At 42.2% G+C, this 15,014-nt stretch overlaps 1 protein-coding gene across 2 annotated transcripts in view; it reads right to left on the bottom strand.

Annotated features, from left to right (window-relative positions):
• Positions 1-10,753: 10,753 nt before the first annotated feature.
• Positions 10,754-15,014, bottom strand: part of Odf1 (outer dense fiber of sperm tails 1) — a 9,188-nt gene continuing 4,927 nt past the window's right edge. Inside the window, exon 2 of one of the 2 annotated variants that reach the window (XM_015486480.2) lies at positions 10,754-11,320. In XM_015486480.2, coding sequence (XP_015341966.1) covers positions 10,888-11,320 — 433 coding nt within the window. In that variant the 3' untranslated portion in view covers positions 10,754-10,887. Of the gene's footprint in view, positions 11,323-15,014 lie in introns of both variants that reach the window. The other variant, XM_015486481.2, reaches the window with a different exon arrangement.

Below are 15,014 nucleotides of genomic sequence, written 5' to 3'. Positions count from 1 at the left end.
TAGGTTTGGTTTACAAACACTTGGCAAAGCGACGGAGCTGAGGCAGACATGAGAAAGCATCCCTAGTGTCCAACTGCAGAGAGCCTCCAGCTGTCAGACTCGAATCCATCACCTGTCACACCAAGGCCCCACCTCCTATAGACTATTTCCAGCCAATGGCGGGGCTCTGCAGAGCTATGGAGGCGGGTTCACTTCTGGGGGCGTGGCCGTCTCTGACTGGCGCCTGGCTGACAGCGGTGCCCACCCATTCTGAGTCTGCAGGACCTGCCTGCCTGCCCTCTCCCCTTGGCTCAGGTCAGACCTGCATTGTGGCTGAAACCATTCTCAGCCACTCTGGCCCTCTCCAAGTTCCTCTCCTAGTTTCTTTCACATTTCGTCTTGTCTTGCATTTGCTTCTGGGAGGTCTCAGTCTAACACCCTCTCTCTAGTAAATATTCTCACTTATCATATCATAGCAAATATTAGTTCAATTCACTTCCTGTATTTAAACTTTGAAATGCAGCCTATGAGGAAAAATGTTTTAGGTCTGTTAAGAATTGTTCCTGCCTTAAAGCGTTAACTCCCATTTAGACCGCAGTTTATTTTTGCTAAGTTTGGCATCTGCTGCTATTCAGTCTGAACTTTAAAATCTCAAGTGGCTATTGAGTTCCCTCATGGCTCTTAACTCTCCCTGGAAACTCTGAACAATTTAAAAACAAAAAGTCAATGGCATTTAGAAATATAGAAAAGCAAAATCACGACATTCAAAATAATGTAGAAGATACAGGAAGAGAATTGCCCATAATGATATTGTCCTAACACAAGAACTGCCATTTTAGGGGACTTCATCTTCCCCTCTGCTTCTTGCTTTCTTTAGAGTCCCCTTTTCTCTAGAGGATTGTTTACAGACCTGCCGGTGGTAGGCATGAGCCCTGGAGGCACATCATAATCACTTCCCTAGCTTTTAAAAATGATTAAGACCAGGCCCTTAGACCTTCTTTAAGCCATATATTTTTTTCTTTTTTGAAGCCCAGGTGCAAAATCGATCAGATTTCTTTACCATCACTAGTACATTCATAGTGCTTATTTTCTTTTACATTTTTTTGTATTTTTTTCTTTTTAGATATATATAACAGTAATACATTTTGACATTTTATACATGACCTTTTCATACCTGTTCTCCACCCCTAGCCTTCTTCTTTGAGTATCCCATGGATTTGGTACATGTTCTTAAAAATGTATCTATCTTTACAAATAAGCAATGTTGCTTAGGTGTATGTGTTTTTTATGTACATTCTGTAAATTTCATTGTTTCTTACCTCTTCTCCTTCATACTGTGTTTTAAGTTCTATTCTTATTGATGTATAAATTCTGTATGGGGTCACTTACTGTGACTTTCCGTTCTGCTAGTGATGGCTGTCCATGGGGCCTTTGACTCTTCCTAGATGCAGCAAATCTGCAGCAAACCTGTATCTCCTTGTGGGCCCATGTGAGATCCCTCCGAAGGAGTGTTTTAGTAGCCCTCAGTTGATTCGGATGGCTAGCCAGAGTTAAGGATCACTGTCAGTTCTCTATAAATTTTATGATATTTTAAGGTTTTCTCTACACTTTACTCCTTTGGGACTCTTTCCCAGCTACAATCTGAGTTTCTGAGGATAATTCTTTTACTCCATAAAAATCTCCCTTTAGGAACTCAAAATACTAAAGTACAAATGATGGATCCTATCTTAAACATGATCCTATAACTGGGAGTGAGGGCACACCCCTGTAACATCAACTGAGGCAAAAGGATCAAGGTCAGCCTGGGCAATTTAACAAGACCCTGTTTCAAAATAATAAGGGCCGGGGATGTAGCTCAGTAGTAGAGTGTTCCTCAATACCACAAAGAAAAAAAAATATGAGCCTATATTTAAATTCTACTGTTGCAATAACAAAGTAGCACAACCTTAGTAGCTTAAAATAATCCCATTTTCTTCTCATTGGGGAGGTCAGAAGTCTCACTATCAAAGTGTTAGCAGACTTGAGCAGATCCATTTCCTTGCCATTTCCAGCCCCCAGAGGCCAGTTATACATTCTGAGGTTCATGACCCCTTGCTGGCATCTCTCCAACCTCCATTCCTCATCACAGCCCAACCCTGGATGGGACTCTCCTGCCTCTCTTTTCTAAGGATTGGTGTGTTTACATGGGCCCATCTGGATAATACAGGATGATCTCATTTTAGAATTCTTAGTTTAATAATACATGCAAATTTGACTTAATACGTTTCTCCCACCTAAAGTAACATATCCACAGGTTTCAGGAATTAGAACATGGTCATCTCTGGGGAAGGGGCCACTATTCCATCAATTAGAACATGATGCTTGTTTGCAGTTCTTTTTGTCTTTAATCTTATAAACTTTATTAATTTCCAAATTTTTGCTCAATCCCTTTCTCCTCATCCCCTTCAGTGAGGTGTTTTGACATATTTGTCACATATAGATTCTCTTGTCACAGTCTGCAGTCTATCCTGGAACCCCTGACCTCCTAAATGTTGGTTTTTAATTAAAAAAAAAATTATACAAGTTGGGTGACTATTTGTTCTGGAAAGTTGTATGGGTTTTGACAAATGCATAGTGTCCTGTATCTACCATGACAGTATCATACAAAATAGTTTTACCACTGAATAAGATTCCACGCTTTCCTATTTAACCCTCTACTTCCTAGAACCCTTACCAAACCTTTGGCAATCACTGATCTTTTTACTATATTTAGAGTTTTGTCATTTCTAGAATGTTATGTCACTGAAATCACATAGTATATATATGGCTTCTTTCATTTAATAGTATGCATTTAAGTTTTATCCATGTCTTTTGGTAGGTTGATAGTTCATTTCTTTCTCTAATGGAATGCTATTCCTTGCATGGATATACCATGTTTGTTTATTCATTCACTATTAAGGGTGTTATGATTTGGATTTGAGGTGTCCCCCCAAAGCTAATGTGTGAGACAATGCAAGAAGGTTTAGGGAAAAATGATAGGTTATGAGAATCTTAACCCAATCAATAAATTATTCCCAATGGGGATTAACTGAGTGGTAACTGACGGCAGGTAGGATGTGGCTAGAGGAGGTGGGTCATTGGGGGTGTGCCTTTGAGGTATATATTTTGTATTTGGCAAGTGGAGTCTCTCTCTTTGCTTCCTGATCATCATGTGAGCTGCTTCCCTCTGCCACTCTCTTCTGCCATGATGTTCTGTTCGAGCCCCGAGGAATGGAGTCAGCTGTCTATGGATTGAGACCTCTGAAAATGTGAGCCTCCAAATAAACTTTCCTCTTCTACAATTGCTCTGTTCGGATATTTCAGTCACAGCAATGAAAAAGCTAAAATAAAGGAACATCTTGTTTGCATGTAGTGTCTAGAGATTGAGGAAAGTTGCTGTAAATATTCTTCTTTTCTATTTTAACATTGTCTTTTGCTTTTTAAGTTGTCTAGTAAGAATATAAACTAAAGTTTGAACTAGTTTTTCCCTAGTCTGTTAGTTCTCTACTGACTTTATGATTTTTGCCTGACAATATTTAGACAATTGAGCATGATTTTTTTTGTCACTGTTTTTGGGTGCCCTCCTGATTCAATTGCCTTCCTCCATCCCAAGATTAAAGAACTATGCACAGGGGAGAGAGAGAGAGAGAGAGAGAGAGAGAGAGAGAGAGAGAGATTGAAATGGGGAAGAACAGCAGAGGGCCTGGAAGATAGTGAAGCATTTTTGTCTTGCCTTCTGAGTCACTGGGGCTCTGTAGGGTCAGCAGAATGAGAGTTTTCCTGAATCTCTTCAAGCACTGTGGTTTTAGCAGCAAGAAGCCACTTGACCTGACTTTGGAGAGGATAGAACAAACCCTAAGAGTCTGTTTCCTGAGTCCATCCATCCCACCTCTGTACCCCATCCTGCTACAGTCCCAGCCCCTGGCAGGCAGGCCCTGGTCCAGAACTCCATCTTTTCCCCTTCCTTGAAGGTCAAGTAGGAGAGCAGCTTCCCCCGTGGGTGGTTGCTGTGTGTGTCAACATCCCTTGTCACTCAAGTCAAGCTCCCCAATGCCTCTGGAAAGTCACTGCATTAAAAAGTCTTCCAAGATTCCAGCTGAGTGTACTATTTCCTGCTTGGACTCTGACAGGTCCTTAAAGGGGAGAAACTAGGCCAAGAAGGAAAGGGAAACTGGGAGAACAAGTGAGCTTCTCAGAGGAGCTGAAACCAACCCAGAAGGAGTTGAATATGGAGTGTGTTGTTACTCCTCTACTCGTCTGCTGACTGGGTGAGCAGACATAGAAAGGCCGAGATCCAGCCACAAAGGCCCCCTTGGTCACCACCACCCTGTTCTCCTAGTGCCCTCCATAGAAGGCCTTGGTGTGGTGGAATTATCACTTACCAGTTTATATATCATTGGGCTGAAAACTCCTCACAGCCCAAGATGGGTGTCCTGAATCCTGCCTGGCTTCACCAGGGCTGCCCTACACAGAATAGGTCCTCATGTGGATTCAGATGAAGAAATGAAGGATTCTCCCACTAATGAGAGGGTCCACCCTTCTAGAACTCTCCCTACCTCCTAGTCAGGTCCTGAAGACTCACAAGCCTCTAGCACCCAGGATACTGGAAAGTAGCTGAGTGCTCACTCAAAAGACCCTCCTCTTCCAGGACAGCTGCTACCCTATCAGGTTGTTCTCAAATTGTGGCCCCAGGCTTCCTTGCAGTGTTGGCACAGTTCTCCACCAGCTGCCAGTTAGTCCCCAATGCCTTTTTTTATCCTTGTTCCCTTTTTTCCTGTTGTTCTCGGGTGTTTTGTTACCTGAAGGATCTATACTAGCTCCTTCTCACTTCCCCCAGGAGACCATGAAGAACACACTGGTGGCATGTGGGGGACTCTATCTTCCCATCCCAAACCCATATGCAGTCTTTTGGAATCTGGGCTGTTCCAGATAATCTGGGATATGTGCTTATTTATAGAAACAACACTAAGCCTTGATCCATTTCAATTAAAATGGTTTTAATAACTACAAACAAAATTGGGTAAAATGGTGAATAAAGCTTGTTTGTGTCTGGTTATAATTGTTTCCAAAGGCACGGAGACCATATTCCTTCTAAAGAGTATTAATTCCAAATGTTTTATTAGTGGAAACATTTTTAATGCTGAATATTGTGGTTTTTAAAATATTGTATTTTCAGTAAAAAAAGAAGCTTTTGTTTTGTACCAGGGATTAAACCCAGGGGCGCTTAACCATTGAGTCACATCCCTAGCCCTATTTTATTTTTATTTTGCTTAGGGCCTCAGTAAGTTGCTGAGGATGGTTTTGAACTTGTGATCCTCTTGCCTCAGCCTCCCAAGCTGCTAGAATTATCAGCATTTGCTACCATGCCTGGTTAAATGCAGTTCTTTATGTGTATAACAAGGTTTGTTTTCTACATCACTGTAAGACTTTTCATCTAAAATCACAAATCAAATGCAGTGTCCACTAAGCTAAGCCCTAAGCACCATCCTAGCCCAGATGCCAAATAGAGAAGCCTCAAGAAGATTCCAACTATTCAGGTCCTCCCCCAAAAGGAGCAGAGATAAAACATCCCTACCAAAGGGAAAAAGTTGTTCACAAACCACAATAAACTCTTTGTGTCCCAGTTTTCTTAGTTTGGTATATGAAAATGCAGTTACCACCAAAGTTTGAGTAGAGGAGGGAGATTCTCTTGCCCTATAATCTTCCAGACTGGAAACCCTGGACATTTTGATGCTTGATGATCCCCATCCCACCAAGAGAAGAATTTATTCCAACCATGCAGGGTCACCCCATGCCCTTGATGGTGCTCTCTGCTGGAAGAGGTTCTAAGGGAAGAGCCAGTTGCCTTAGGAAACAGAGATTGCTAGATTTAAACCCCCTTCCTGACATTCTGGCTCCAGGACTTTCTGTTACTGAGACATCCTCTGAAGTAGCATGAGTTCAAGGCCCAGTTTATGAGCCTTCACAGTGGTAGGCTGTCCATCAGGTTTGCTGATCTCTGTGTCTAGTACTGTAACTGGGGCTTGGTGTAGCTCAGGGAGATGGGTACTTATGTCTGTCAAAGTGTATACATTCATAAGGATCCAGATGCCCAAATAATGGATGCCTTCTGGCTTTGTGTTACATCTTCAGGGATAAAGAGCTACTTGCTGTACTTCTCCAAACTGGAAAGAAGTATTTCCAGGTTAGTATCAAGAGCAGCTGCTCCCTGAGAGTCACTTCTGAGCCAATCTTTCTCTCATGATCACAAGTCATGTGACTCATCCAGGCATCTGTTGAGAACGTGCTACGATAAAAGCCCAAATCCCTACAGACTCCACTGGAATTCACTAGGTCACTCAGCAATATGCTCCCCACTTACTTTTCTTTCTTTTTTTCTTTTTCTGGTACTGGGGATTGAACCCGGAGGCATTTTACCACTAGGCTACATCCTAAGGTCCCCTGCTTTTTTTTTTTTTTTTTTAAGACAAGGTCTCACTAAGTTGCTGAGGATCTCTATAAGATGCTGAGTGAGGTTGGCCTTGAACTTATGATCCTCCTGCCTCAGCCTCCCAAATCTCAGGGATTACAAATATGTGCCCCCTATCTGGTTTCATTTACTTTTGTTGTTGTTGTTCTTTTTAGTTTTACATGACAGTAGAATGTATTTTGACATATCATACATACATGAAATATAACTTCCCTTTTTTGGGGGGGGGTACTGGGAATTGAACTCAGAGACACTTAACCACTGAGCCATATCCCCAGCCCCATTTTGTATTTTATTTAGAGACAGGGACTCAATGAGTTGCTTAGCACCTCTCTGTTGCTGAGACTGGCTTTGAACTCACGATCCTCCTGCCAATCCTGAGTTTCTGGGATTACAGGTGTGTGCCACCACACACAGCCATAACTTCCCGTTTTTGTGGTTGTACATAATGTGGAGTTACATTCTTTTTGTATTCATATGAGAACATAGGAAAGTTATGTCTGATTCATTCTACTGTCTTTCCTACTCCTATCTCTCCCCCCTCATTTATTTTTCTTACAAATTCCCAGTCTCTAGTTGCGATATTAATTTTACCTTAACTCTCAGCATAATGTCCTTAGCCAAAGGGCTAAATCATTGTCCCAACCTATTCCAGACTGTGACAATCATGTGTGGGAAAGAGGGAAACAGAACAAGAAATTTCTGTGTAGAGAAGTTGAAATTTTTTCTTTCTTTGAAGTTTCTGGAACCTAGGGTGTCACACATGCTAAGCATGTGCTTTACCACTGAGATACTTCTCAGAAGTTGAGATAATTTTAAAACTGTTACTTAGTTCACTAGATCTGGGGATATGAACAGTTCACTGAATAAAACTATTTTACAAGAATTGAAGAAGAGTTGCTGAGAATTCTTAATATAATTGTATAAAATATTCACTATGTGAGTTTTGAAGATAATCAAACAGTATATGGTAGCAGTTGGGTATAGATTCCCGAGTCCTATGCTCCAGAAATTTTTTATTCACGATTCAGTTAAATAGCTCTTTAGTTCTGGAATATATTCCATGAACACAAGACAATTATCTTCATCTTCAAGCTTAATTTAACACTATTTACCAAGCTCATTAATTAAAAGGTAGTGTATCTACCTAATCTAGGCATTCATCCATTATAAACATGGACAGTGACATAGTCTCATCTTTCAGTTCCCTTATGGGACAATTTTTTTGTCTCTGTGCATTCAAGAGTCACCTCCACCCATTGCCCATTCTGTAGATAAAGAAGGGTATTTACAGTTGGACTCTGATCTATAAAACAACATTCAAAACCATGGCAGGGCTGCCCAAGCCCAGGGTCCATTGACAATTTAGGAGACAACCAATGTTTCTTTCTTCTCAGATCTACTTCTGCCCTGTTCTCAGTTCATGGAACAAGCCCTGCTACGTGCTTTTCCCCAAGGTCTCAGACAAGGCACACACCCACGCCCAGCCTCCTCGTCTGGCTGGCTCCAGTTCCCACATGCACTTTGCTGATGTTAGAGGGCACTTCACAGGGCACACCAGACAATGTAGTTCTGGTTACACGCTGTCAAGTGCTTTGACAATTATACCACTGATGTTAGTCTTGCCTTCCCCTACAGAAGTTCCTGGAAAGGTACTTAGTAACAATAGCTCCTGGCACTGGGCCCCCACTCAGAGCTGGTACTCAGTCAATAACCACTTATCTTTCTATCAAGTCTTTCCCTGTGAGAATGGCAAGCAGATGAAGGAAACAATCCTACACAGGCCAGGCTCTGGCTTCCCTGGGGCACCTGCCAGGCAGTGATGTCCTTGATACACACCATGGAAATGCCTATGGCCAGTCTGCCCTCTCCTAGCTCTTTTAAATTCAGTTTCTTTGGAACTCCCCCACTTTACCTTCTCCCCATCCCTTCATAGCACCCCTCCCTGCATTTAATTTAAAGCATTCATGAAAGTTATTTTTCTCTCCATCTCTGCTGCAAGGTGCAGTACCTGGATTTCAGATGAGGAAGTCTGGCTGGCAAGATGATGGATAAATGGGTGAATGTCTGGACTAATGGGAGGGTGAGGACGTGGATGCATCAGTAGAAAAATGAATTCTCCTTTCCTGGAAGTGCCCTGGAATGACCCCTTCCAAAGGGCAGAGGTCCCCACTTGTTCAAGGAATTAAGACCCCAGTGAGATTCCAGTGACTTTATAAGATGAAATTTGTTAAAAAAAAGTTTGTGACTTAAAATCTGGGTGCAGTGGTGTACAACTGTAATCCCAATGACTCAGGAAGCTGAGAGGCAGAAGGATCATAAGTTCAATGTCAGCCTCCACAATTTAGAAGACCTGTCTCAAAATTAAAAATAAATAAATAAATAAAAGGTCTGGGAATATAGGTCAGTAGATCACCACCTCTGGGTTCAATCCTTAGGACCACAAAAAAGAAAACATTCTAACTTTAACTGGGTGTGGTGGCACACACCTCTAATCCCAGCTACTTGGAGGGCCTGAAGCAGGAAAATCCTAGGTTCAAGGCCAGCCTGGGAAATTTAGCAAGACACTGTCTCAAAATAAAATTTATAAAAATGCTGGAGATGTAGATCAGTGGCGGAGTGCTTGCCTAGTATGTGTAAGATCCTGGGTTCCATTCTCCAGTACTGAAAAAAAATTATAACTTAGAAACTAGAATATTTATGAACATATAATCAAAACACGGCAAGACATGAGGGCAATTCTACAATTTAGCATACACAAACGTATTCATTTATACCTCGTTGCTAGGTAATACATTTTGGGAATGTTCAATGTTTTTTATTCACTACTTGTAATAGAGGGCCATTAGTTCCCTCAATGGAGAGCAAAATGTATCTACTATCAACATCAATTATTTTTCAATCTTGAACTTGAAAGCTTTTAAAGAAAAAGACTTTAAGATCTCACCCAGAGCTTCCTGGTCTTAGCTGTATGCTTGAATTACCTGGGGAAGCTTTTAAAAATCTCGATGCCCAGGTTGCCTCTCAAATCTATTACATTAGAATCTCTGGGGAGAAGACACAGGCATCTGTATATTTTCCTCTTTTGAAGAAATGTTTGGGTCAGGTGCAGTAGCATATGCCTGTAATCCCAGCTACTCAGGAGGTCAAGGAGGATTGCAAGTTCAGCCTGGACGACTTAGTAAGAACTTGTCTCAGTTGGAGATATAACTCAGTGGTACAGTGCTTACCTAGTATGCTTGAGGACATGATTCAAATCCCCCATACCAAAAATTTTTTGGTTTGGCTTTGTTGTTGTTGTTGTTGTACTGGGGATCAAACCCAGGGTTTTGCAAATGCTAAGCAACTGAGCTATACACCCAGCTCCAACATGCATATTTTTAAAGCTTCCCAAATAATTCTCATGTGCAGACAAGACTGAGAATCACCACTCAACCCTTATACATCTAAGGCTAATATAAAAAGACTTACTATGCAAACTAGAGGGTTTTATGTTCCCTCTGAGAGAGTTGTTTTGTTTTGTTCATGGTATAGGGATTGAACCAAGGGGTGCTCTAACACTGAACTGCATCCCTGGCCATTTATTTAGAGACAGGATTAAGGCTGGCTATGAATTTACAATCCTCCTGCCTCAGTCTCCCAAGTTGCCCAGCTGAGAGTCAGGTTTGAAACCATCCCTCCCCATCATCTTGTTTTTCCTTTTCTTCTATTTCTGTCCTAACAACCAAGAATAGCTCGATGGCTCCAGCGACGAGGATCCAAATTCAGGAGAACTATGCTATCATTTTGTGAAGTCTGTACTTTTCCACTCCTGAATTTCCATGCCTAAAACCAGTTTCGGGAATTGAGGGAAAGAGACAGCTGCCATAGAGTCAGGTGTGATGGTGCCTGCAATCCCAGCAACCCGGGAGGCTGAGGCAAGAGAATGGCAAGTTCAAGGACTGCCGGGTCAATTGAGCAAGACCCTGTCTCAAAAAATAAAAAGGGCTGTGATATACCTGGGTTCAATCCCCAGTACCACCAAAAGAAAAAAAAAAGTGGTTGTTTTTAATTGCTAGATTCTCTGTGTCTGCAGTGTGGTTTCTGGGCTGGACCATTTCATTGATCAGTTGGAAAGGGAAAGTTGGAAAGCATATAGGGATGCTTCCTGGAACTTGGAGATAGTTGGGTTCAGAGGAGGACATGGGAGAGCATCTCTCAGTACCCCATCCATTCATTCTTCCAATGCCCACTAACTCTGCAGGGCTCCTGGAGTAGGCGGAATAAAAAGACTTGCACACAACAACAGCATATTGCAGTTATGTATTTAGTTTCCTATGTACTTGAACAACAAGGGCCATGGGAAGGGGAAGAGAAATGCTGGAAGAGCTGCCTGGCTGGAGTACCTGACTTCGGCTAAGACATGGATTCCTAAGCACAATTTACAAAATCATTTTCCTACAGGAAAATCGGCTTCCACAGGGGTAGCAGGGGTTGCAGGGGTCGCAGGGGTTGCAAGGGTTGCAAGGGCTGCAGGGGCTGCAAGGGTTGCATGGGTTGCAGGGGTTGCAGGGGGAAGCACAAGGGTAGCATGGAGACTCGATCTTGACACAACTGCCGAGGCCGTAGGAGTAGGTTACATCCTTTTCGTCTACACATGGCGGCAAGCTGAACTCTTTGCAGATGTTCATATAGCTGTACTTTTTGGATCCGAGGCAGTCGTACCTGTTCTCCCGTTCAGCTGACACACACACCTTTCCGTCCTTTACTCGTACTTTGACTTGATCAGGTTCAAAGCCACACACGTTCACTGACCCCAAGATGTTACTGCTACAGCAAGAGGAGGCCAGGATTCTGTTTGTTGTTCTTCTGAGCCTGGAATTGAGAAAAAAGGACAGAGTGAGAGGAAGGAGCTCAGACACAGCCCAAGAAACCATATTTTAATCTCTATCTCCCTTTAATAGCAAAAGCTCACACTAGTCATCATGAAAAATCAAATTTACACAAACGAGGAACATAAAAAGTGAGAGTCCCGCTACATGAATCACACTGCCCTACAGGTCAGCCTCTGTTAACAAATGGGTGCTTGGCCATTCAGGTCTTTCTCTTATATTTCAATTCTAGCTCCTCCTCTATTAATTATGAAACCATGGGGGGGTTAGCATTTTACTTAATGCTGTGCTTGGCATGTTTCAAATCTTATTTAATTATTACAATTATCATTGATGTTTCTACAATTATATATAGACAGAGTAGTTTTTTAATGGGACACAATTGAAAAGATACCATTTAAACACTATATATTACTTGGAAAGGCAGATGGTTTGCCTGAGCCAGGAGTTTTGAGACCCACCACCTGGTCAACACAGTAAGACTCTGTCTAAAAAAACAATAAAAACATGACTGTCAGCTCCGCCACTGGACAATCACCCAGACACTTGACTTGAAAAGTTCCATCAGCAAAGAGGGCAGGAGAGAACTGACCTGGTTCTGTCCACTAGGCCTGACTCCTCTTGCTGCCATGAAGTGGCTCCAGATTCTAGTGACCTGGTGCCAGAAGGAATTCAGTCCTTTTGGCAGGGCTGTGTCCATCAGATATGGGACCACCCACCAGTGGCATGTTGGTTGGGATCCTACCAGCTTTCAAGAGCTCATGTGTGCTTCTTTTCTCAGCTCCTCATTTAGTGACTTCACATTAATTGTTCAAAATCATGGAAGGAATATTTACACCACAGCAAGTGGAAAATGCTACAGATCAGAACCAGTTGTCAAATGCCATTGCCATGGCTCCTAGAGAAGCTGACAGTTGCTATTCATGTCCTACCATGTAAATTTTTTTTTTTTTTAATATTTATTTTTCAGTTCTTGGCAGACACAACATCTTTGTTTGTATGTGGTGCTGAGGATCGAACCCGGGCCACACGCATGCCAGGCGAGCGCGCTACCGCTTGAGCCACATCCCCAGCCCCGTAAATCCTTAATAAGAAATTAACAGCAGCTCACACTGATTGATCAGTTAGGATACATCAAGAACTAGTAAAGCCAAGTGCCCAAGAGCACAGTCTCTATAGAGTATGTTTAAATCTCAGTTCTGCCACATGGACAAGTTTTTTAACTTCTCTGTGTCTCAGTTTCCTCATTTGTAAAACTGGGACAATAAGTAGTCTCCTACCTATTGTGTTATTGTGAGGTTTAAATTAGTTAATGCATGAAAAAAAAAGTCACAACTGTGATTGGCACATGGATAGATTGTTAGGCTTTTGTCTTTTTCTGTTGTTGCTATTTGTTTGTTTACAATTTGCCATGGAAAGTGCTAAGCAAGTTACAAAGAGTTATTCCATTTAATCTTCACAATAACTGTGGTGCACATGTGATTATCACTGTATTGCCTTTTTTATGCTGAATTTTGTTTAAACATTTGCTTCTTTTTGTTATGTAAGTTATATAGGTCCAGAAAATATAAAGAAAAAGATTAATTTTTTTAAAGAGAGAGAGAATCTTTAATATTTATTTTTTAGTTTTCGGCAGACACAACATCTTTGTTTGTATTTGGTGCTGAGGATCGAACCCGGGCTGCACGCATGCCAGGTGAGCGCGATACCGCTTGAGCCACATCCCTAGCCTGATTAAATATTTTTTAAAAATTCATAATTACATACCACACTTAACTCTTTTGTGTTACACTTTTTTCTGTGTGTGTGTGTGTGTTTCTACATACAGTTTTGTGTAGGTTCTTAAATTCATGCTACACACACTGAATTTAATCTTCACTTTTCACTTGACAAGACTTCACAGGATTGGTTTAATAGTGTGAACCACTTGTACTGAAAATTATACACCAAGACTCTTAATGGCTAATTACAAAATGACCAAGTACAACTTGGTCCTAAGAGACACTGAGGCAAACAGAAACAACTTGAGTCATATACCCAGAGGACTATATAATAAGTCACTCAGCTCCATTTCTACCCCCAACCCGAAGGAATCTGAGGATGGCGGGGGTACAGTAATCTTTTTTGCCCTGGGTATACTGGAATACCCTAGGCCATACTAAGAAGAAAGGAAGAGAACTGGACTTTGAAATTGCTATCTCTGAGAGGCAGCCCAGAGATCAAGCACATTATCTTACTAGATAGAGAATAACTCACAAAAATGCAAGAAACAGCGCAAACTCTAGACATGTTGCTCTCTCTGGATAGATCATAGCTTGAAGCTGGGCATGCCTATAATACCAGTAACAAGGAGGCTGAGACAGGAGGATCACAACTTTGAGACTGGCCTCAGCCACTTAGCAAAGACCCTCAGGCAACTTAGTGTAACTCTGTCTCAGAATAAAAAGGCTGGGGATGTGGCTCAGTGGTAAAGTGTCTCTGGGTTCAATCCCTAGTACCCAAAAAATAAGATCAGAGCTTGAAGGAGAGCAGCCAAGGCCATAAGTGAAGCACAGAGTAGGTACTCAGGGTTTCTCAGATTCTCCACGGTGTGCACATGGGCTGAGTCAAATTACATCATATCCTGCTGCAAAGAAGGGGCTTGGACTAACAAAAGAGGGTTCAAAGACCCCAAGCAGGATTTCTAGATCCCCAGTGACTGCCTGAGCTGATTCTGCCCTCCTGCCATCTGTAGGAGATGGATCTGGCAACCAGACCCACCAGGCATTGCCAGCTCCAGGTCCATCTCCACTTAGATGCCTGAATCCCAGGTACAACTTCATGCATTTTGTTCCCCCTTTCTCCCCTATCCCTACCACTTTGGCTTCTTTGCAGCAATTATATAGCTATCCCACACTGGGGGTTTTTGAGAAATGGCCTAAAACTCTTGGCCAATCAGGTCTCTTCTTGCATTTATCTCAGTGGTTATGAGCAAGAACCTGTGGGTTTAAGGGAACTCGCAGGAGTCACATTTTGCTCATCAGACTCAACTCTGAACTTGCAACTTGACTTTGCCATCAGCCTAAATGGGATTTCCCATGGCTCTCTGGAGTTCTGGGCAAGGGGAGATTGCCTCTTATGCTTTTATCACAGAGCTGAACCAGTTCCTTTGGTTCTCTGTTGAAGACTCATAGAAAAGCTGGAGACAGCTTCAGACCAAAGGCGCCTGTGTCTGCACTCTGTGCTAGTCTGTTTCGCTCTGCTGAAGCTGAGTTTCACCTGCACATCAGACCACACTCCTGAATGTGAAACACCACCCACGCCCATGAGGAGCTATATGAGCAGCCATCTTCATACAGATATAACTCATATTCATTCCCGTGATTAATAAAGGAAGATGTCAAAAATTACTCTATCCACCTGAGAGCAAGGGGAAGCAAGCCTTCTCTAAGCTTTGTTGGAATACTTTGCTTTTCTTCCATTTTTACAAAGACCCATGTAAACACATCCTTCCCTTTCTTTTCTCCTTTTTTCCTCTCTCCCCTCTTTTTGACTTTTCTCCCTTCTCTAGAATTTGGTATTAATATGGCAGACAGTTCACTCAACAAGGAGTAAACAGTGTAGTCTGGCTGCATTTGACTTTCCTGCAGGGCTGGATAAAACACAGGTGTCTGGATCCTCACCCCAACCCCACCCCC

Source organism: Marmota marmota, unplaced genomic scaffold (assembly GCF_001458135.2).
Source record: "Marmota marmota marmota unplaced genomic scaffold, marMar, whole genome shotgun sequence".
Classification (NCBI taxonomy): Eukaryota; Metazoa; Chordata; class Mammalia; order Rodentia; family Sciuridae; genus Marmota; species Marmota marmota.
Note: the sequence above shows the minus strand (reverse complement) of the source record. Positions and strands in the feature narration are given on the sequence as shown.